This window comes from Capronia epimyces, assembly GCF_000585565.1.
Source record: "Capronia epimyces CBS 606.96 chromosome Unknown aczIQ-supercont1.3, whole genome shotgun sequence".
Lineage (NCBI taxonomy): Eukaryota > Fungi > Ascomycota > Eurotiomycetes > Chaetothyriales > Herpotrichiellaceae > Capronia > Capronia epimyces.
In genome coordinates, this window is record NW_006912906.1 from 3,580,905 (window position 1) to 3,603,483 (window position 22,579).

At 52.2% G+C, this 22,579-nt stretch overlaps 7 protein-coding genes across 7 annotated transcripts; 3 read left to right on the plus strand and 4 right to left on the minus strand.

The window, feature by feature from the left end:
- Nucleotides 1–2,341: 2,341 nt before the first annotated feature.
- Nucleotides 2,342–4,132, minus strand: A1O3_04549 (uncharacterized protein; the record flags this gene model as incomplete). The annotated part of the gene is made up of 1 exon (XM_007734677.1): nt 2,342–4,132. The coding sequence occupies one exon, from the start codon at nt 4,130–4,132 to the stop codon at nt 2,342–2,344; it is 1,791 nt and encodes a 596-aa protein (XP_007732867.1).
- A 1,921-nt stretch (nt 4,133–6,053) lies between these two features.
- Nucleotides 6,054–11,453, plus strand: A1O3_04550 (uncharacterized protein; the record flags this gene model as incomplete). The annotated part of the gene is made up of 6 exons (XM_007734678.1): nt 6,054–6,101; nt 6,155–6,548; nt 6,608–9,169; nt 9,918–10,018; nt 10,079–10,246; nt 10,302–11,453. 6 exons carry the CDS (start codon nt 6,054–6,056, stop codon nt 11,451–11,453), a joined length of 4,425 nt encoding a protein of 1,474 aa, XP_007732868.1.
- A 440-nt stretch (nt 11,454–11,893) lies between these two features.
- A1O3_04551 (arginine biosynthesis ArgJ, mitochondrial) lies at nt 11,894–13,318 on the minus strand (the record flags this gene model as incomplete). Its single annotated transcript, XM_007734679.1, has 1 exon — nt 11,894–13,318. The coding sequence occupies one exon, from the start codon at nt 13,316–13,318 to the stop codon at nt 11,894–11,896; it is 1,425 nt and encodes a 474-aa protein (XP_007732869.1).
- Nucleotides 13,319–13,932: 614 nt separating this feature from the next.
- On the plus strand, nt 13,933–15,930 carry A1O3_04552 (uncharacterized protein; the record flags this gene model as incomplete). Its single annotated transcript, XM_007734680.1, has 1 exon — nt 13,933–15,930. One exon carries the CDS (start codon nt 13,933–13,935, stop codon nt 15,928–15,930), a length of 1,998 nt encoding a protein of 665 aa, XP_007732870.1.
- Nucleotides 15,931–16,224: 294 nt separating this feature from the next.
- On the minus strand, nt 16,225–17,184 carry A1O3_04553 (pyridoxine biosynthesis protein PDX1; the record flags this gene model as incomplete). Its single annotated transcript, XM_007734681.1, has 1 exon — nt 16,225–17,184. One exon carries the CDS (start codon nt 17,182–17,184, stop codon nt 16,225–16,227), a length of 960 nt encoding a protein of 319 aa, XP_007732871.1.
- Nucleotides 17,185–17,966: 782 nt separating this feature from the next.
- A1O3_04554 (uncharacterized protein) lies at nt 17,967–19,610 on the plus strand (the record flags this gene model as incomplete). The annotated part of the gene is made up of 1 exon (XM_007734682.1): nt 17,967–19,610. One exon carries the CDS (start codon nt 17,967–17,969, stop codon nt 19,608–19,610), a length of 1,644 nt encoding a protein of 547 aa, XP_007732872.1.
- A 1,784-nt stretch (nt 19,611–21,394) lies between these two features.
- A1O3_04555 (uncharacterized protein) lies at nt 21,395–22,305 on the minus strand (the record flags this gene model as incomplete). The annotated part of the gene is made up of 2 exons (XM_007734683.1): nt 21,395–21,859; nt 21,964–22,305. The coding sequence occupies 2 exons, from the start codon at nt 22,303–22,305 to the stop codon at nt 21,395–21,397; spliced, it is 807 nt and encodes a 268-aa protein (XP_007732873.1).
- Nucleotides 22,306–22,579: the final 274 nt, after the last annotated feature.

Below are 22,579 nucleotides of genomic sequence, written 5' to 3' on the forward strand. Positions count from 1 at the left end.
TCAGCCGCGAATCGAACGCGGGGCCCATGCAACTAGGCTTTGACTCCGAAGAGGTCTTGGCAAGCATGGATTTTACCACTAAACCACTGATGCTGTCTGGGAATCCTGTGTGGGAATTGTTAGGGAGAATTTGCCAAATCTAAATGATAACGCTAGATTATTCTAGATACACCGTTGTAATCCACTCTCTACCTTGTATACCCATATTACTTACGTGGCACCAAGGTAGACCGCTCTGCATGTGATGTGCGTTGCCATGTGCGTATGCTACAGGTTCTTCATGGCCTATATTGAGAGACCAAGAGCTGGTGGTAGAGGTGAAGCGTATACTGGGACCTTAGCCTTCTTCCATTCCCTTCCCCGGGGCCTTTCAGAGACTCATTCAATGTGCTCCATTAACACAAACCCAAACTATGGAGTACATGGTAGGAGCTTGAAACCGAGAAAATGCTACCTTACCTATAATTAGGTCTTGTTTTCCACCTCCTCCAGCCAGAGTAACAGCTGCCACGCTTGGCCCAGATAGCAAACTCTTCAACATGTATTGCACATTAACCATAGTTGAATCACTTCAGTGCTATTGTTACTGTTATCATTTCACGGTGATGACTACTGTGAGATTGGTGACTCAGAGGGAAGAGCATAAATATCGCTCTGCCTCTCCAACCTAGTTTTCAAAGATCTATCACACTTAGATATATATCACACATGTACCTCAGTTCCTGGTTTCAACTACCATCGTCTTCCTCAGAGCGTCACATTACGATGCCTCCCACCCACCAGCAGCTAGCCCAAGTGGCTTACGATATGCTGGGGCAAATCAGTCCGACTGATCCTCACTTCGTGGGCGATTCTCAAGCGCTTCCCACCCTGAAACCGACGGACAATCTGAAAATTCCAATCAAATTATGGAGCAGTACCTTCGAGCCTATTGCAACTACCTTCAGGATGACTGTCATTCGATCAATGGGAAGGAAGGCTTTTTTCGCCATTCTGATTCTCGACCCGATATGCCAACAGCCTCCTTGGCCTGGGCCACGAACACAGAGAGAGACGAGGATCTGGGTTGGAAGATCAGGGTAAAACTGCAACAAGAAGTTTGCTCCGTACTGGGGACTGCTATTATCCCATCTTACAAAGTATCGTGACGCAAAGGGTCGCCTCGGGCGTGCGCAGCAACTATCCAAGATACAAGCTGCGATTTTAGCAGGTTCCACCAAAGGAGAGACAAAGTTTGAGCTTGCACTGAACAAGGACTACTCAGACTGGGAGAGGCTTGATCACGAGGCCTTCTTCTTCTATCAGGTGTACCGGCTGAACACCATGAAGAAGAAGGCGCCTTTTTCGGCGCACAACTCTTCGAAAACGACATATACAGTCGAATTTGGCTGGTATACCGACGGCTTCTCCATAACGAGGCCCCATCCAGACAAGGCCGCCACCAGGGCCCAGCAAGCCAATATGCCTCAGGTATCAGCTACGTCTCTCCAAATTGATGCACCAGCTAGTGCAGCAGACGAACCTGACAGAGACAGCCACTCCATACAACAAATGTGGGAACAGTTCGGAAACCAATTCATTGTACGCCAATTGGGTCGTCTATACGAGTTGAGCCCAATCGAGACACTGGCAATGTGGACTAAGCTGGCTGCGCAAGTCGATTCAGCAGCGGCCGACATAGAACGAGGAGAAGGACATGTTGAGCAACTACAACAACTGAAAACTCCATTACAAGTCGGCCTGATGGCTGCGGACAAGCTCCAGAACTTGTGGTTTCGCATTCACGAAATGATGCGAACTTTGTACGTGATCCGGAGGGACGGATCAACCGAATTGAGCGATTGAGCTTCCCCTTACACAATCCGCTACAGTCTGCCCGCCAGCGACGTTACAGCAGTTCATCAATAAAGTGAAAAGGGGGACTGATGTTTCTATAATCCTACTAAGCGAAGCAAAGTACGTAGTATACGGAGGTGCGTTGCTCTGTCGAGTAGGGAGTACGTTTCTCGCAGACTACGACTCGTAGGACTATTATTAGTCCTAATATACAGTATATAGGTGCTTAGTAGGAAGGCTTGGGGAGGGTTTACGCTCTAATACATTATACTTTAGTACATGCTGTCTACGAGTCTCTATGTTATTTCCTACGAGGATCTCTATCAAGTCAGCCACCATCATCAATGTAATGTCTCTCAACGCAGGTACGCCGTTGAATTCTCCCAAGCTAAAAGACGTGGTCACTGCGAGTCTGTAGCATTAGGTACGCAGCAAGCAGGTAGAGCAGACATAGTTTCAGTCATGGTGCTACATCAACATCGCAGTCATCAACATTCTACGTACATCATCCCAATCTCACTTTCCTCCATAGCCTCAAACACTCTAGCATATCAGCACCAGCTTTGCTCCTCCCAACGGGCGAGTTGGTGGACTCATAAACCACTGCGGCGAGCGCCGCGGCAAAGCAGAAAGCAGATTTGTTCTCACATAGCAGTTTGACCTGCACCTTTTTCATCCCACCCGCCGTGGTCCAGGCCATCCACTCTTCTAGTATCTTGGTGATCTTGCGCGCTTCGCCTTCGTCGCTTTGACTCTGGTCGACCACCATCAGGTACAAGACCGCCTCGGCCAGCTGGTCAAGAGTCCACTCGCGACCGATCTGGCCTTGTTCAATCAGCCATGCCAAACATGCTTCCGCCACGGCCTTGGTGCTCATCCTCGGACTAGCAATCGCATCCTGCATCCTGCGCTCGTCCCGCTCTGATCTCGCAGCGAACTCTGCCATCATATCGTCATGTGCGGCGTGTCGTTCTGCAGTCTCACGGTTCATCTTGTGCAGTCTAGCTTGTTCCGGCGGCATAGTAGCTTCCAGCCTCTCAGCTGCCTGGCGAGCCTGGAATCGCTGGAGGTGTCGTTGCGCCATGTTCGTCGTCTCGAATCGAGCAGCATCTGCGTTTTCAGACGACCAATGTGGCGCGTCAGTCTCATCCATCAGGCCCATGATCACCATGACGCCGCATGGGACCGAATCCTTGCGCACAAATGATTGTACGTCCGAGGGGATGTCGAAAGCCCAGAGGCCGCCACTGGAAGTTTTCCGCGAAAGGACCGCCGATGCTGCACACGTGAACCAGAGTGCGGCCGTGGATTGCTGGATCGTGCGAAACGGGTCGCAAACGAAGCCAGTCTCGAGGTTTTTCTGCTCCCAAAAGACTCTCTGCACCCGGTTATCTTCTGCGCGGAAGCGGAAGCTCGAACTATCTACGCTGTACTTGTCCGCGGCTTTCAACTGGTCGATTCTTGCCGGCAAGTCTTGTTTCTCTTTGGGCACCTTTTCGCTCGTTTCCAACAATGGTGGCTGATTAAGTCGCCCCCAGCCGGGCGGAAGACTTGCAGCCCCTCTATGATCCGCAACGGAGCTAATATCTGCAGACCATTTGACCGACAGACTGAGAATCCCGTCGCTTTCGTCCGGCATACTTGTTCTTAGAACCCAGTCGATGTGTTTCCGAGGCTCTCCAACGTCGTCGTCCGGTTTTCTCAGCAGAATTGTTCCAGACGGTGTCCACAGACCGCCTGATTTCAGCTTCTCCCATCCCATGGAGTCTGGCACTGCCCCCCAATCGAGCAGAAGATGCACAAGGTCCGAAAAATCAATTTCAGCAGGTGGTTCTCGCAGTTCGTCCTCATATTGTATTCTGTACAGCTTGCGGCCAACGACCAATCTTTTCCAGTGGAAAGCTCTCCAACTGCCGCCGCGAAGAAATCCTCGCACCCGACCTTCCTCAATCATGCTCAATGTGCTCTCCGTCCGGTCAAGCAGTCTGTGGTGCTCCTCTTCCCTCATTTGACCTTCATTCGTGGTCTTCCAGTAGTTCTGGTCGTTCCTTTCCAGCGGTGCTATAGTATACTTTGGGAGTTCCACTTCGATCAGATTGGTCATGGGAGAAGTTCGAATGGTGAAGCCATGCTGAGGATTGGCGTTGTTGACTGGTCGATGACCATGATGGATGAGTGAGTCGCGGATTCGGCGTTTGGTCAAAATGGCAAACATGAACGTGTAAAGAATTGGCAGAACCCCCAGTACCGCGAGGGGCACTCCGATGTATGTGATGATATCTGTCGCGGAGGCCATTGTGAGAGCTGCGCGGCGAATTACGGGAGCAGCGAGGTTGTTTTTGTGGGGGTCTCTGGGTTGGCATCTCACTGGAGGATGCGGTGGTCTTCTCTATCGTCGCTCTGAGCGTAGCATTCTCGCGTGTCTCGGCCACAGCAGACACAGCTGGGGAAGCCATACTTGCTCAGGGCTCTGCCACAATGCTCCAGAGGGCGCAGTTTGGTCAGACTGAGGTGGGCTCGCCCAAATAGTCCAGAAAAGGGGTCAGGATGTGAGCTAGTCCGTTTTCAGAAATATATCCCGCCGCAATATCATGCACAGTATGGGTTCCTTAGGCCGTTCAGACTCCTGAGGTTAAACTCCTAGTAGTTTATAGCAGCAGGAGGCAACCTATTTATCACGGAATACCTGTCTCCACGCTTCCTCAAGGACCAAGCACTCACTCATTCTGTTTGTTGTCCTGTCACTTGCCCCTAATACCTAATCGACATCTACAAGCCTTCATGATGGCTTACTTCCCGTCGCAGTCGAGTCTATCCTGGCCAGACAGTCGCGCATTCTGCTGACCAGGATACCAGTGGCTACACTAGCAGTGCCGCCAAAATTCCTCTGATATGAATATATTGTCCATGAAAGGGAGTGCATATCCTTCTGGCCACGTTGGGAGCCCTTGCTCTGAGTGCAGTTTGTGGGGCTATTCAAAGAGAAAATGTACCTTTATTAATCTGTTTGCTTCGCTCTACTTTTCAGCTTTACTGCCACGATAGAAGTTGGGCAACCATGGATTCCATTGCGTCAAATTCTACAACATTCCTTAGAGGAGTGCGGTACGATCCTCTTCATCAAGCATCCACCACTGCGCTGTCATCTACTTTCTCAAGCTACAGTTCTCCTGATGAGAGAACATGAACCGATCCCTTGAGCTACAGATTGTTCCAGACGGAGTACCCCCTATCATGCCACAACCAGAAAGCTATAGGCTAGTTATCAGTAAACGTGAGCGTACCAATTCGACAGTACGCCTACGCGTACGGCTGAGAGCGCCTTGACAGCACTCAGATTGTTACGGCTTCTGGCATGGAGAACAATATCTCTCTCCATCTCGTGCGGATGTTTCAGACGCTCGCCATAAAAGCTCTGAGAGCGGTTGAAGTCATATCGTCACCTCTGAAACTGCTCGCTGGGGGCCGTTCCTTGTATCATAGGCCACAATCTCTGGCCTTGATCTGTTTTCGGGTCCAATATCATGCTAATCCAGTGGAGATTCATCGGCCAAGTTCTCGTCAGAACATCCTACTACCTAGGGTCCTATGTTGGTATGGGAACACAGATATAGATAGAACTGCACAGGCAGTGGGATAAAGGTCGAGTCTATCAAAATGTTGTTGCTTGGCGAACATGTTTACTATCCTGGTGCCTGAACAGGGAAGTGAATAATCAGATTGGCTCGACCACTGACCTGACGTGAATAGAAGATCTCACTAGATGAAGCAAAATGGGCGAGAGTGAAGTCGACTGCCTCGTGTGTCACGGTAAGCAGTGTGAGCAAGTTCAGGTGCAGTGTGCTTGGCCCCCTACTCCTGCTGGGCTTCCTGTGGAGCCAGGTCCGGAACAGTGAAGTCGACTGTATCTTCAGCCAAGATGTTCGCCAGACAACAAAGATGTGAATACTCGTGATTAAGCAGCGACTGGTGACTATCCCAACTGTTGATATTTGAATACCTGCACCACGCGATCTTTCTCTTTCCTCTACTTTTCTCCATCATCTTCAGCGCTCAAACAAGTTCGACTTCTTCAATCAGCACAATACTTCCTTACACTCGAGCTCCTCTAATTCCTCTTTCATCAACACCAACCCTCAAGTATCCAGCAAGGTCATTCTACTCTGACATCAACATCAATTTCCAGAACAAACTCTCAACATCCTTGGAACATCAAGATGGGTTTCAAAGGGTTCAGAAGCAAGATTGGCAAGGTCCAGGATGCAGTAAGTGGTGTCCCAGCTCCTCATCACGGCCTCATCATCTGATCAATGTTCAGCTTAAGGTCTTAGTCAACGCCAGCTATAAAAGCCCTGCCACCAATACCCAGACCAGCAACTCTTCCTCCTCTTCTAACGACGAACACCCAATCCCTCCACAGCTCCGTGTCAAGCAAGCACTGGGGTCGACTACAGGCCAGGTCGATGTAAATGCTTTTGCTCGAGGCACGTTGGCTACACCCTCTCCAGTGAAGAAATCACTACTTAGGCGGAGGTTGAGCAAAGCGGTTCCCTTCCTTAAACAGGGCAACAAAGGGCACTTGTCGGGCAAGCAGGCTCTCGAACAAATCCATGCGAGGACGTCTCCCTTCATCACTTCTCCCAAAATATCAAAGATTCCGTCCAATCTCCGAGTACTCCGACAACAGCCGGTGGAGATAGCCGGGGAAGTTTGTAAACTAGGCAAGTTTCTATTCAAGATCGATACTGAAATCCTACTAACCACCATGTAGTCAGCCAAACTGAGTCTGCATCGGGGTCGGCGTCAACCGAAAGTTTCGCTGTAGAAGCTCCTGGTGATCTGGAGACGGAGAACATCCCAGAATCAAACAGAGCTTCACCCTTTTCTATCGAACAGCAAGAGCATGAGGACTTGCTCTCCACGGTTGAAGAACCAATCGTATGGGTCTCGAACGCTGCATATGCCGTGCTAGGTGCCGGTGCAGCGTCAGACATATTCTCAGGCCAGAACAAGCGACACCAGGGAAACCGTGCCCCCACCCTAGGGTTCGACGTTAGCGCTGAGCACACTGAAAATCGCATCAGCATCAACAGCAGCCAGTCATCTGAAAGAACCTCAAGCTCTGGAGAGGTTGAACGATGTTCAACCCCATTAACTCCCACTGAAGTGGGCAATTCTTGCGCGAAATCCCAAGACCAGGTTCCGCTTGACTCTGTCTTCGAAGAACAGAACACCCATCTACAATGTTCGCAAACCGGCTCAGGATCTCCTTGCCCACCAACGTCTCTGCAAACAGCGGTCGGTAGATCCATGTTCGATAGCACCCCGGTTGCAGATTCTTATAATCATCAGCTTCATTTCCATGTGCATGCCAGCATCGCTCCAGCCGATCAGGCCACTCCACTTGATAGCCAGGCAGAGGAGCTGCAACGGCTGCAGGACAGCCTAGACTATCGAGATAACCTCAACCAGGGTCTTCGGCTGCAGCTGCTTGATCGAGAAAATGAAGTTGCAAAACTTCAAAAGCAGCTTCAAACCCTCCAAAAGGAGCGTGATATGTTTGAGGCGGAACAGGATGCCTCCTCTGAGCAGTTGCAGACAACGAGGCAACAACTTGCTACGAAAGACAGAGAGCTCATCAAGGCAAATACGAGTGCAGTAGCTGCCCTCCACGAATTGCAAGTGGCTCGGAACAGTATTGGTGTGGGGACCGAAGAGCTGATTGCTGAACGAGACAGAGCCCGACAGGAAGCTCAGGCTCAATTCCATCGCACGCAACACTTTTACACAATGGCTAATACTGCTACGGCTGAAAGAGACAACATGGCCCAGCAAGTGGCATACCTAGAAGCAATGGCCAACATGAGCTCCCAGCAACATAACGCCGAGGTCCAGGAGCTGCGTGAGAGGCTCGAACAAACACGAGACGCAATCGAGGGACTAGAACAACAAATGAGCCATGTTGTTGGGCTGAAGAACAAAGCAGAGAACCGTGTTCAGGAACTGGAAGTGCGGGTCCAATCACTCTTGCAGGATGTGACGGCAAAATGGGTCGAGAATCCGGTGGAGGAAGCGGAAGAAATCAATAGTAACCAGCTGAAGCCGAATGAACTTCGGGACCTTCGACAGGCTTTCGAAATATCGCAGGCACGACTTGCTGCTGCCGCGGAGGTCAATCAAGAATTGCACGAAGCAGCAGAGCACTCCGAGAAGGAGCACGCGGAGCTCCGCGAAAGCAATGACTTGCTGAAAGACAAGGCAGCAAGACTCTCATCGATTTTCGAAATCTGGATGACGAAACTCGACAACTGGATGCAAACGATCCCTGGAATTGTGAAGATGCAAGACAGAGTTGAGGAAGTCCCTGGCCTGAAAGTGCTCCTTGAAGAGTCTGTTTTCCACGAGCAAAGTGTGGGCAGAGAATTAAAGGCCAAGGCTGATCTTGTATCCGAACTTGAGGCCACAGCTCTGAAGCTCAAGCGGGAGCATAACAACGAAATCGAGGCCCTCAACCAGCGAGCAAATGAACTTCAAGAAGAGAACATTCGTCAAGATGCGCAAAACTTCCAGCTGACTGACCAGCTGCACAGCTCCCAGCAAGAGCTAGAGAGGTTGAAACATGAACTCAGTGACCGGGAACATGAAGCGCAGCAGTGGAAAGCACAATGTCTGGAACAAGCTTTTGGGGACACTGCGCAGCTTATCAACAAGCAACACGAGAGGCAGCTGAAGCAATACTCCGACGTGCACGACGCGCTCATGCACCGTTGTGAACAATTCCACGAGGTCAAATATCGTGCGGAATCCGAATTGAGAACGTTTCGATGGCTGCTCGCGGAGGAGCTGGCCGGGGTTGCGGAGCTGGGTACAGAACGTGATTGGTACCGGGCGCAGGTTGAAGCCTTGCGAGAACGTTTCCAGCATGAGTTGCTGGTCGAACCCCTCGAAATCCCATACCAGCCAGCTTATTCGCAGCTATCCCCGGAGGACAGAGAAGCCATAATCGCGGGCCAGGACTACGTGATTGACCAGCTCACAGGAGTACTGCCAGTTAGGTCAGGTGTCAAGCCTCGAAATATTGAGGTTGTTGATCTATGGGCAAGATTTGTGGCATGGGTTTTGCCCAAAGAGGAGGGCAACACAGAAGGCGAAGGGAAGCAGAAAGCTGATCCTGTAGCTGAAGTGACGCCGATGGCTCCATTGCCTCTTCCAAAACGACACCAGGCGTCACATGGCGCTGTCCAAAGTGAGGGCCTCGAGGGTCAAGACGGCTCAAGTTGGATCACGGAGGACGGATCTGAGGCAGGGCCATCCGATGGAGAGCCTGCAGATTGTATGGTGTCGATCAGGGGTAGTTCGATCCTCTTTTGAAGGCCGATATATGCTCAGGTATTGCCAAATGGGGTTTCCTGACAGGTGTGTATACTGGACGGATGGGATTTTGTATGTCGACTGTATGATTGACGACGGTGCTTGAGTGGCTACCTACTAGGTCCCTGTGGTTTGGGAGTAAACTGATGTTCCTGGGGTCAAAGGCGGACGGATGCTTCGGTGACATGATAGTGTAGGCGATATAATAGAAATACAACACGTGGGCGTGAAAGTGTACCATGGATCAAAGCTGTAATTGTAGGTGCATAGTGCATATAGCATTTGTCCTCGGAAAAGGAGGCCTCAGCCTGGCCAGGCATGTGTCGCCCTACCTGCCCTATTTGGGGCTCCCATAAAACGGCATGGTACCTTGTCCCAAATGGGCTGAGCTGGCCGTCATGGTTCTTGGCAAACTGCGCAGTTGTCACAGTGTCCTCACGGTTGGTGAAATGCTCCCACCGTGCTCCAAGCCCATAGCTTTAAGGGGTCACTTCTGTTCTATCGCTCCCTCATTTCTTATTTCTGATTCTCAAGCAGGCCCTTCTCCTCCTCTCCTTCCCTTTCGCCCTCCGATTCGCCCTCCCTGCGATTATCAGGGTATCTTGTAACCTTTTCGATCCTGCGCAAGCCTCGCAGCAACCATGAGCGGTCGTGCGTCAACACCCCTCCGCGGTTTTGGCCCGTCTTCCCAAATGCTAACAGTGACGAAGTCCGTTTCCTCGACCTCATCAAACCCTTCACGCCCCTCCTCCCAGAGGTGGCAGCACCGGAGTCCAAGGTGCCCTTCAACCAGAAGTTGATGTGGACAGGAGTAAGAGAACACAGCGCACAACGCTGCCAGAGGACAACACGAGACTGACAGTCGGAATAGTGCACGCTGCTCATCTTCTTAGTCATGAGCCAGATGCCTCTCTATGGCATCGTCTCATCTGACACTTCGGATCCCATCTACTGGCTGCGTATGATGCTGGCCAGTAACAGGGGAACGCTGATGGAGTTGGGGACGACACCTATTATCTCTTCGGGAATGGTCTTCCAGGTACAGCAACATGACAACTATGTTGATGTATCCGAAGCTGACGCGATTGTTTTAGCTTCTTGCCGGCACTCACCTCATCGATGTCGATCTGAATCTGAAGGCCGATCGCGAGCTCTATCAAACCGCGCAAAAGCTATTTGCCATTATCCTTTCTTTTGGCCAAGCCTGTGTCTTCGTCCTCACCGGTCTCTATGGCCAACCAAGCGATCTCGGGGCCGGCATCTGTCTCCTCTTAATCGTCCAGCTGGTCATTGCAGGTTTGGTCGTCATTCTCCTCGATGAGTTGCTACAAAAGGGTTATGGTCTTGGATCCGGTATCTCACTGTTCATCGCAACAAACATTTGCGAGTCCATTGTGTGGAAGGCGTTCTCCCCAACCACCATCGATACCGGTCGTGGCAAGGAGTTCGAAGGCGCAGTCATTGCTCTTTTCCATCTGCTCGTTACTTGGCCAGACAAAACTCGCGCTCTGCGTGAAGCCTTCTACCGACAACACCTTCCCAACATCATGAACCTTCTTGCAACTTTGGCCGTTTTCGCTGCTGTCATCTACCTTCAGGGGTTCCGCGTCGAGATCCCCGTCAAATCGTCGCGCCAGCGTGGCATGCGCGGATCGTATCCGGTGCGCCTCTTCTACACCTCCAACATGCCAATCATGCTGCAATCGGCTCTAGCGTCCAACATCTTCATGATCAGTCAGATGCTTTACACTCGATTCTCGGACAACCTCTTGGTCAAATTGATCGGCACTTGGGACTCAAGAGAAGGATCTTCCCAACTCTTTGCTTCCGGTGGCATCGCTTACTACATGTCTCCTCCACTCAGTTTCCGCGATGCCCTCGTTGATCCCATCCACACGGTCATCTACATCACATTCATCATTGTGACGTGCGCGGTTTTCTCCAAGACTTGGATCGAGGTGTCCGGTTCTGCCCCACGTGATGTTGCAAAAACACTCAAGGAACAGGGTCTTGTCATGGCTGGCCATCGTGAACAGAGCATGTATAAGGAGTTGAAGCGCGTCATCCCTACTGCCGCGGCGTTCGGTGGTGCTTGCATTGGTGCTCTCTCCGTGGCCAGCGACATGCTTGGAGCCTTGGGAAGCGGAACTGGTATCTTGTTGGCTGTCACCATCATCTACGGCTACTTTGAGATTGCGGCCAAAGAGGGCGATTTCGGCGGCAATCTCAAAGGTCTAATTGCTTAGATCTAATGTGTTGGAACATATGGTCGCAGTTCGGCATATAGAACAGGGGTACTCTATCAAAGGAAAGAGGGTGGATCAGGAATCAAAAAGTGTGCCTTTTCAGCATAGCATGGGATTGTCACCCTTTGGCGAGGGACCTGAATGTACAGCTGCTATCTCGAAAAACTCTGTACTTTTTGATTTTGCAGACAAGACTCAGATAGCAAAGATTTAAGACGTCATGCCTGCAGGTCATTCCATCACTCCCTCAACGAGACACAGCCTTGTCTTGACGTGTATAGATACAGGGATGTTGTTGTGTCTCCCAAGGACTATCTACATCTCGTCACCGGTCAGTGTCAGTGGGTCATGCCATACAATGTCTCGTCATCCCATACAACATCTCGTCTTCATGGAATATTAGTCCATCATGTACCCTTGTCTCCGTCTATACAACTCGATCACGTCCTATAGTCTCCATTGATAGTGACGTATTCATGGCTGAAGTCGCAGAACCAATAGTTAGCCTCCTCATTGCCAGTGCCGAGGTCAACCTCGATATGAAGATCTTCATCTTCCAGCAAGCGTGAGGCCCGCTCTTCGTCGACGGCCTCAGGCTCGCCATCGACCAGCAACTTGAGAACACCCTCGTGCTTAGACTTTGAGCTCTGCGCCGGAATGAAGCTGACGTTTGTCTTGGACGGGATGACGGCATCCGGGGAGATGTCAGGTGTATAGCCGATTGCGCAGAGGATGCGGCCCCAGTTGGCATCCTTGCCGTACAACGCGGTCTTGACGAGCGGGGAGCGAGCTATAGTTGAGGCAATGGCCCTGGCGTCGTGCTGGGTTGGCGCGTGGCGGACAGTGACCTGAACAAACTTTGTCGCCCCCTCACCGTCGCGGACGACTAGCTGCGCAAGACGCTGCGAGAATTCTGTCAATATCGCGGACATGGCTTGGTAGTCTGCGCTTGAAGATTCTTCCTCAGAAATGCGAGGAATGTTGGGATCCGTGGCAGCCGCGCCGTTCGCTAGGATGGCGACCGTGTCGTTTGTCGACGTGTCGCCGTCGATCGAAATGCAATTGAACGACTGGTTCACTGCATTCGTAAGTAATGATTTCAGTGCACCTGCACCGATGGGTGCGTCGGTGCACAGAATGCCCAGCAGCGTTGCCATATTCGGGTGGATCATGCCTGCGCCTTTCGTCATTCCCGCGAGTCGGTACTCGATTCCTTGATGGTGCGTGGACGGGAGCTTGAATGTGGTAGAGAGAAGCTTGGGAAACGTGTCCGTAGTGCAGATGGCTTTTGCAGTCGTCAGCCACGCGTTGTGTGAGTCGTCGAGGTTGGTGTAGGCCGCAGGAACTTTGGAGAGGATTTTCTGGATCGGTAGGCGTTGTCCGATCACTCCTGTAGACATGACCAGGCTGTTAGGGCCGAGATTGTCATCGGGTTCAGAGGACTGCTGCCGGAACTGGGCGGTGGCCGTCTCGGCCATAGCATTTGCGTCTTCCAGCCCACCCACGCCCGTCACAGCATTGGCGCACCCAGAGTTCACGATGATACTCCGGAGTCCAACCCCGCCTCGCTTCTCAAGGACAGCCCGACTCACTTGGACAGGAGCTGCCTGGAATTTGTTCGTGGTGAATACGGCGGCGCCGAAGGCTGGGCGATCAGAGACAATGAATGCTAGATCAGGTTGGGATTTATTGGCTGGTTTCACTCCCACATGCGTTCCGCTGACTTTGAACCCCTTAGGGTAAGTGCCTGACGTGGGAACATATTTTGTTTTGGAAGCTGGGATAGACGAGTCGACTGGAGCTGAGTAGTGACGGATGCAACTACGGATGAAGGACCGGGCGGGAGCAATGGACGAGTTGGCCATGGTCACCGTCGCCTGATTTCCAACAAACTGAGTATTATTCCCAATATTGTACCCTTGTACACCACGTCGATGCGTAGGACGGTTTCTTTGGCACGGCTATTCTTTTTCAGTGATCCGAATCGATATCAAACTGTTGGCCCTGTGCCTCAGCAGTAGCAAGTCTGTGTGACGGTTGTGAAGAGCTCAGTTGCCCAGCGCGATCGCTCGTTCGATTGGAAGAAGCTAATACGGAGGAGATATCAGGAGCGGCGATATATTGCGCGGGGTGGAACACTGGAAGCGGCTCTCTTATACTGGGACATCCATAATGAATGCTTCAAGTGCCTGAGCAAATATTCTCATGAGTGAGTCACTTCAAGTACTTCCAACGTCGGTGTGATAAAAGAAGAAAGCTTTGCGGTGAAGCCCGCAGCCAATCGGCGGGTCCGATTTGCGGAGAGGAAACAGAACACGAAACTTGTCATCAGATCGCGTCGTCGGGCAGTTGGGAAACCATCATCACAGGTGCCACTGTTGTTGTTATGCTTGTTGCTACTGGCACGAAATCATTGCTACCCGCTGCATACTCATAGCTGCTCAATGGGCTGACGATATCCCCCCCGTGCAGCTTGACAATGGCCAAGAGGAAGGCGCCAGAGCCATCCCTTGAAGTCAGCGAGACCCCTTCGAAGCGCCGGCGGAGAACAAGCACCAAATCAACCACTGCAGGAGGAGTACACAATGATAATGACGAGTACGACGCCATAGGGTCGACGAAAGATGATACGCCGAAGAAGCCACAGACTCCATCCAAGGTCAAGAGAAATCGCGCTGCAGATGCGCTTCAAGAGGAAGAGGAGCAGGCAGATGGAAGCAGTCCCACGCCCAGAGCGAATGGTCGGACACTGTTTTCGACTCCAAGGAGAACCAAACCCACAGTCGCTACAAACACGCCGTCCCAGTCGACACCTTCCAGGTCCAAGGCAGATCGATCAGCAAAGAGGAAAAGTGCACGAGCCTTGGCCGAAACGCAGGTGGAGGACGACTGGGATGGGGAGTTTGCTCTGGCAAGGGAAATTCTCGGCGCTGACGATGAGGAGGGACAAGATGAGGTGGATGTGTATGCTGATGCCGACGGGGCCATAAATGGAGAAGAAGACACTATCGAGCAGACCGTTAACAAGGCAGATGAAGCTGCCACCACCACACCGATCAAGACACCTGGAAAGCGCGGACGGCCCAAAGGCGCAAAGAACAAAAGATCTCCCACACCAGAAGGCGACATTGCTCCTGAGGAGCGGTATTTCTTCCAGAACCGCGCTGGTCCACCACAGATCTCCAACAATAGATTCTCCTTGGTCAAGCTGCTCAATCACGACGAATATTTCGAGCAGATCCAGCGACACACAGACAGACATGAGCGGGACAGGGCGCAGTTGATGAAACTCCACGCTCGTTCCTTCGCGCAATGGTCGTTCGAGCTTGACCAAGGCTTCGGCTTGTGTCTGTACGGTTATGGGAGTAAGAGAGGACTTACGAACAAATTCGCGGAGTGGCTGTACAAGCAGCCGCAGCGAGGAGTAAATCATGATGACACTGCGGTATCGTCTTCTCCTTGTTCTCCACGCATCATTGTGGTCAATGGATACACGCCAAAATTGAATGTGCGAGGGATCCTGAACACGATCGCTGCGGCAGTTAGCAACGCCCCGGACACCGACGAAGACTACAATGGGGAAAGAGACGACGACGAGGGAACCCTCCAACCCCTCCAGAACCGTCACAAGCGTCTACGTCTAGTTGGCCAGCCTCACGAAATGCTTGATGCTTTACTCTCACTTCTCACCCATTACCGTCCGGCCAGCTCGGGCGGAAGCAGCGGTGACAGGAGAGGCCATGGTGAACTAGAAATAGTCCTTCTCATTAACTCAATCGACGCACCACCGCTCCGGCGCCCAACTACCCAGTCCCTGCTGGCCCGCCTCGCAGCACATCCTCAAATCAAGTTCATCGCGACCGCAGATACGCCGACATTCCCGAGCCTCTGGAACTCGACCTTACTCGACCGATTCCGATTCGTGTTCCACGATTGTACAACGTTCGCTCCGTATACTGCCGAAATCAGTGTCGTGGACGAAGTGCATGAGCTTCTGGGCCGTAAGCGATTGCGTTCCGGCGGGAAGGAGGGGATCGGGTTCGTACTGAAATCATTACCGGAGAACGCGAGGAACTTGTATCGGTTGCTGATCTGTGAGATTTTGGGTATGTTATCTGACGAGAACGGATTTACCACGACCGGGACTGGGGATGTGGTGAACCAACATGACGGTGATCACTACGACGATTATGACCACGACGAGAATACACCAGGACTGCGCAATCCGCCATTCTCGAAACACGCTGCCACCAAGCCCGAAACGGCCGAGCAAGTCGGCGTCGAGTACAGGACACTCTATCAAAAGGCGTCGGAAGAGTTCATCTGTTCGAGCAGCATGAACTTTCAGTTTCTACTGAAGGAATTCCACGATCATCAAATGATCACGAGTCGACGGGACGCCAGTGGGACGGAGGTGTTGAGCATTCCACTTGACAGGGGTGAAATGGAGGCTGTCCTGGAAGAACTAGTCATTTAGACAAGAAATGCGGAAGCAGACCGACCGTTGGATCACACGGATCATCCCAAGGATCCAAGCGTGTTAGTCTATCTACAATCAACTAGACTTGAAATCCAAGACTGAGCATAAGAACGCCAACCCCAGCCTATGCCTATGCCTATGCCATTTTGTCTTGTGGGTGTCCTTTCCCCTCTTGCCCCTTTCACGCCTTTCATGCATCCTTTTTTCGGGCGGCATTTCGAAGCAAACGCTTCCCCTAGCTCCATATGTCCATGATGAAATGGTCAATTCGACATGCAGAACGCACCAGGACTACCAGCCCCTACCGGCCATCTTCTCAGTAGGAGCCATGGTGCCGCAGTTGATGCCCACCATAGCCTCACCCAAACCCTCGCTACACTGCGCCAGCACCTTTGCATCTTGGTAGTGAGTGGTGGCCTGGACAATGGCCTTTGCTCGCTTGGCGGCGTTGCCGGATTTGAAGATGCCACTGCCGACAAACACACCGTCGCAGCCGAGCTGCATCATCAGCGCCGCATCGGCCGGCGTGGCGATACCTCCGGCGGCGAAGTTGACCACGGGGAGTCTTCCCAGCTCGGCGGTCTGCTTCAGCAAAACCGCGTCACAGCCGATTTCCCTCGCTAGCGCTCTGAGGGCACCCTCGCCCTCGGCTAGAGCGGCTTGTGCGCGAGAAATGTCCTGCTTGACCGTGCGCATGTGCTTAACGGCCTCGACAACATCGCCTGTGCCAGCTTCCCCTTTTGTTCTGATCATGGCGGCGCCCTCCGCAATCCGGCGCAGTGCCTCGCCCAGGTTCCGACACCCGCAAACAAAGGGCACTCTGAATCCGCTCTTTTCCACATGATACGTGTCATCCGCCGGTGTAAGGACTTCGCTTTCGTCAATATAGTCAATTCCCAGGGCTTCGAGAATCTGGCACTCGACGAAGTGCCCGATACGGGCCTTTGCCATGACTGGGATCGTGACGGCGGCTTGGATTTCCTTGATGAGGTGGGGGTCCGACATGCGGGCCACGCCACCATCTTTTCTGATGTCGGCGGGTACGCGCTCGAGAGCCATCACTGCGCAAGCACCAGCTTCTTCGGCAATACGAGCTTGTTCGGCGTTGACCACGTCCATGATCACGCCGCCCTTGAGCATCTGTGCAAGCCCGGCTTTGACGGCGAACGTGGGGACGGACGGTGTGCCATTGGCGGCGGATGAGGTGGGCAGAGTAGTGTTCGACATGGTGCCGTTGTCGTTCATCACCATGTTGTAGTCAAGGATCTTGAGGACGAAGGTGTAGATAGAATATGGGCGAGAGTCCAAAAAGAAAACAGAGAGAGGAAGACAGAAGACAGGTACTCGTAACTTGAGTCACCACGGCGGGGGCAAGGACAGGACGGCAACAGGTGCAAAAGGAAGGCCACGGCGAAGCCAAACCCAAAAAGGAACAAGACCGCCGGTATGATGGTACGTGTAATTGGACAACTGATTTCCAACGTAGGCGACCGATGGATTAGACTGCGCCCTTGGACAACTAAAGTCCGACGGGACAGGGAAAAATGGGACAGAACAATTTTTTTCCCTCCTCCCCGCGCTCTGCTGATCAGATTCGCGTGCGAGTTGCCCGAGGGAAACGTGACTGTGGCGGCACGTGGCCCACTCTCTTATCACGATAAGATACGTACCTACTCCGTACCATCCGTTATCGGGCACGTGATATTGGTGACATGAAGATCTGAGGCACGTGACGGACCTCGACTTCTCGGGATAGATGGTCAACCACCGCATCCAACCCCCGTCGGACCTACAGTTTCAGTCTCCAGTCCTCGCCAGAGCCAAAGCAGAGAGATCCGGAAACAAACACATGGCCTGCTTCGATGACAGTCCCCAAGCCCCTTGTCAGGTAGAGCACCTGGATTACACCTAGACTGCCTCCCTTCCGGCCTCCCTGTCTCTGCTGAGCGCTTCCATGCGTTGCTTGAATATTGTGATATTGTCTCGATCCAGTCCCCCGACCACCATCTCAGTGAAATGTTCACCGATCCAACATGCCGGACCCCAAGATTGACGAAATCTCCACCCTCTCAACACCTTCCTCGGTGCCGATGTCTGTCCCTGACCTTCCCGAGGATTTATTCCTGCTGGTGTTGAAAGACCTAGCTGCATGGGATCTTGTTAGCTGCCAACGCGTATCCAAATCATGGCGTGCCACATGCACCAAACCTGAATACATCCGCCTCGTATTGCAGCACCACCCACGGACTAAAGAAGTCCGGGAGCTGTCTCCAGGGGCGCTGCTTTTTCGCCCTCTGCCGGGCTGTGATATCGACTGGCAAAGTATACTCCTCACTGTCGCCTCGCGCTACCTCAGTCTCACCAAAGGCACTGCCAGAAAGGTGTCTAGATACCCTATGGCCGCGCTGGAACAATTAGGCGATTGGTTCCCTGTTGGGCAATGGGACTATCATGAAAGTCAGCCCGGAGGTCGGCTGTATTACGAGACTGCCACCATGCATCTCAACAGGATGGGCTCAAAACCGTTCTTGTTCAGGCCTACCTTATGGTCATACGACGACGGTCTCCTAGTATATGCACCTTCTCAGTGTAGCAAGGACGGACACATTCGCTTCCCCCAAATTCTGGCTCTGTTGGACATAGCTACAGGCGAGAGATGTCCCGTTCCGTTTGATATTCGCAGTAAGATCATTCGCAATATTCGGCTCAAGGAGCGGACAATGATCATCGAATGGGCCGAAAGGGATCCCTTTCACAACCTCAACGCCATGGAGCAGGTTAATCGACACTTTGCAAGTTGCTTCGATGTCCATCGCGGAAAAGACCAGACTTCCTGGACCGTTGACTGGCGTTCTGAGTGGAAGATGCACTTCCTTGGTCTGCCGCCCAACTACCACGACCGGTTCTTTTCAACTCACACTTCTGCTCACTACGCGGTCTACTTCTGGCAGCCCAATCGAAGCATGTACACCGGCGATGAGGAGATGCCAATTGAATCACTCTCTGTCTGGGATATCTCAACACCATCGTCGTATCAACCGTCTGCTGATCCATCAGGAAGGTCCCGGCCACCAGAGAAAGAGGGTCCACATATCGTCTCGAAGTTCTCGTTCACGGACATGGAGTTTGTCGGTATAAGGCAACACGCTAGTATCGCGCTCATGTCTCTTCACCTTGACTCTGAATCTCTCTCGCTCACTGTGCGAGAAAATATTGCCGTGGCTGGACAGGGATATTTCGACCCTGCGGAGAGATTATGGTGTGCGAAAACCACCACCTTCCCTTTCCTTGGGCAGGGCCCTCGGCTATACAGGGAGTGGGATGGAGGACTCCCACCCTATCGCGGCCATTGTACTATGGAGAGCGCCGACATCGAGGACGGCGAAAAATGGTTCCTACCGGTAATGGATGTCGTTGATGCCGAGGCCGGCGTCAGACTGAGTCTGGTGGAAACATGTATCTCCGGAATGAACGTGCAAAACCAATTCGTGATCAGGATGAAGACGGAGACAGGAGGCATTGTCAGAGGGCAGAAAGAAGAAGATTGCGAGCTCGAATGGGTTACGCTGGCAGGGGGGTTGACTAAAGAAGTAGCCGCAATGGGACGGATCGCCGGTGATGAACGGTGGTTAATCGGACAAAACGAACGAATGGAGATTGTGGTACTGAAATTTTGACTCCTTCGTTGCTCATCAAAGATATACAGTACTTGACATCAATCACCGCAATGGAGGTTTGTCGTGTCTTTGTCGGATGAGCCTGCAAGAAGGAGGCGAGGTTGAAAAGGCTGTATTCTAGTGGAGGCCTCGGGAGAGTAAGTCCTGGCAAACGCAGGATATTGTAACAGTATTACTGTACAGAGAATGATTCGTCTGCCTGTGTAAGCCATGTATTGAATAGAAGCTTCCTTTATGCTCTGTGGGCGATACTCCATGTACCGTAAAGATCCCAGGCAACATGGCCCAAAAGAAAATTGATCAACTCAGAGTGATAGGTCTCTGTTCCAAGGATCCCGTCCGGCGCTATGCACATCTTTCTGTGTCGAGGTTCGGGACTATGCCTATAATCCTCCTTCTTTGCCTCTTCGAAGTAGCTCATCCTATCGTTCTCATCTCAAGAGCTATGTTCATTTCCGTCGAATTGAGGGGATGCAACAGCGTGGTGGCTGATGAACGGAAGCGAGTGGAGGTCAAGGATTGTAGGCCGCCGATAGAACAAAGGAGAGGCTGCAAGTTTCAATAGGGGAAGTATGTCACGTCAGTTAAGCCGATGAGGTGGTACAGCGGAATTAAAGGGGCGTATGCGAGATTGGAAAGGAATGAGAGTCTGAGAATCAATGTCGCGAAGGGCGAAATAGCGAGGATGCGAGGGCCACCTAAGGCATCAAAGCACAGTGCCTACACCGAAATTAGGCAGCTAGTGACAACTGCGGTTGCACCGAGTCCGCGCGGAGGAAGGAAGGGTGCATGTGCAGGAGAACATACCTGTAGGTTTATGTTCCAGACACCTTTCCGGCCTAAATCTTCCCATCTGTCACTTTTTCTTCTCCAACTCCAAGCACAAGGCTTTGAGAGATGATGAAAAAATGAGTCACTTTCAACGTGTGACTTTGTCTGGTTTATCGTAGAAATTTTGGGATATAGATATTCTCCAGTAAAAAACAGCATGTGTCAATATGCAAGCATCCTTGTAAGTTGAGGGGTCATAGATTGTGTTGAGATGACTTTTATGTAGAGGGAATAACAGTGAACCGTTTCCAGGCCTTGATGTGTGTCTGAACTTGAAGAGGTTGAGCCGCAATGGTATTTCCAAGGACCAAAGAGCGTCGAAGTGTGTATACATCAAGGAGTGTGCGGCGATAGAAATGAACATGGTGGTGATAGTAATGGCGGGTAGTGATGGTTATAGGATCTAGTATCTGCTCTCTCGGTCTCTCGTATAGCTTGGTGTAGTGATGATGGTGATAGGGTCTGCCCTCCCTCGCTCGCTCTCTCGCTCTCTTGTATAGCTTGGTCTGATGGTAAGCGTGACAATCCTCTCTCTTCCGAATGGCAATGACAATGAATTCAACACAATCCCAAGACTCCGCCACGGCATCTCTCGAAGGCATCTCGAGGGTATCTCAGGGCAAACAAACAACCAAGACACATTCTTTTGTTTGATTTCTGCTCTTCACGTTTTTTGTGGGGTTTCTCATTTTCCTTCTTTTTTTAAAAGTGATAAAACAAAACATGCCAATGCCCAAGCCTCAATGCACGATGCACAGTGCCCAAATGCCCATGCAGAAAACCAAGAAAAGAAAATTTCCAGAACAAAGTCGTCCTCTGGTGCCGGGAATGCCTCAACAAGGCTTGCCAATCCAAGTCGAGAAGTTCGATATCGGGAAAGGCCGACGGCGAGCGAGTTCGGCCTTCAACGCCTGGCGGGCCTGCTCCAGAGGCTGGTCGCGCTGTCGGGCCATCTAGCTCTCGGCGGCGTTGGCGTCCCCGTCTTCCAACACGACAAACAGGTGCTTCGGTTCCCCCCACAGGTACGAAACCGTGCACGGCTGAGGTTTCAAGGTCGTGTCACGGCGACACATCTTAAATTGGACCGTTTTCGGGGTGGTGTAGGCCACACACCGGTCCACGGGGCAGCAGAACCCGGACAAGGCGGGCAGAAAGGGATGATGGCCGTTCTGTTTCGCGCGCCGGCACCCGTTTTCGTCGTCCTTGACGAGGTATCCTTGGTGCAGGTACCGGGTGCAGATCTCCTGCCGCTCGGCCGGGGTGAAGAACCCGCCGTGGTGGTTGTTGAGGTGGTTGGTGATGGACGTCAAAGGAGGGAGATGTCGTATCATTCCAAGTCGGCACGGTGCTGGCGATGTCTCAACTGCCCGTCTAGCCTCTGGCCGGCAAATCTTCGTCTGTCCTAGTCGACCGTAGGTCTGGACAGACCGAAGGGCCCGGCAATCAGAGTGATCAGTCGGCAGTGGTTCATCGCTCGTCAGCACGGAGGGATCAACGGCCCATCTGGGAGAGTGGTACCCACTCTATCTCGAGGCTCGAGGCCGCTTGGGCGCGCCCGTACGACGGCCGGCGGAATTGGCGTCAGACAGACAAAGTCGGGTTTTGGCAGCGGCTGCTCCCAAACGACTGGCCGACGCATCATGTCGGCTTTTTTCTCCGCCGTTCCGCGCGGGGTCTTGAGAATGGATGCCGACGGCTCTTCTGGTGGGAAAAAGCCGGCAGGAAAAGAGTGGCCAGGCGTATCGTACTGGCTGGCGTGGCGTGATTTGAAGAATCCGCGCGTCTTTTCGCCCTTGACGAGCCGAAACATCTTCGCGAAGATGGCGCTGCGTACTCGACAGAAGACCGACAGAACGACGCCCATGTTTATGGTGGTAGAGGTGACTAGAGATGAACAAGGTAGAGAAGGGATAGGATGGGGTATGGTGGTGATGGTGACAGTGACGGTGATGGTGATGGTAGCTATAGAGGACTTCGTTAGTAATCAGCCTTGTCAAGAACGAAGGGTAGTACAGATAAGAGATAGGAGGGAAGGTAGGGAAGGTAGGGAAGAGATGGGAAGAGATGGGAAGAGATGGGAAGAGATGGGAAGAGATGGGAAGAGATGGGAAGAGATGGGAAGAGATGGGAAGAGATGG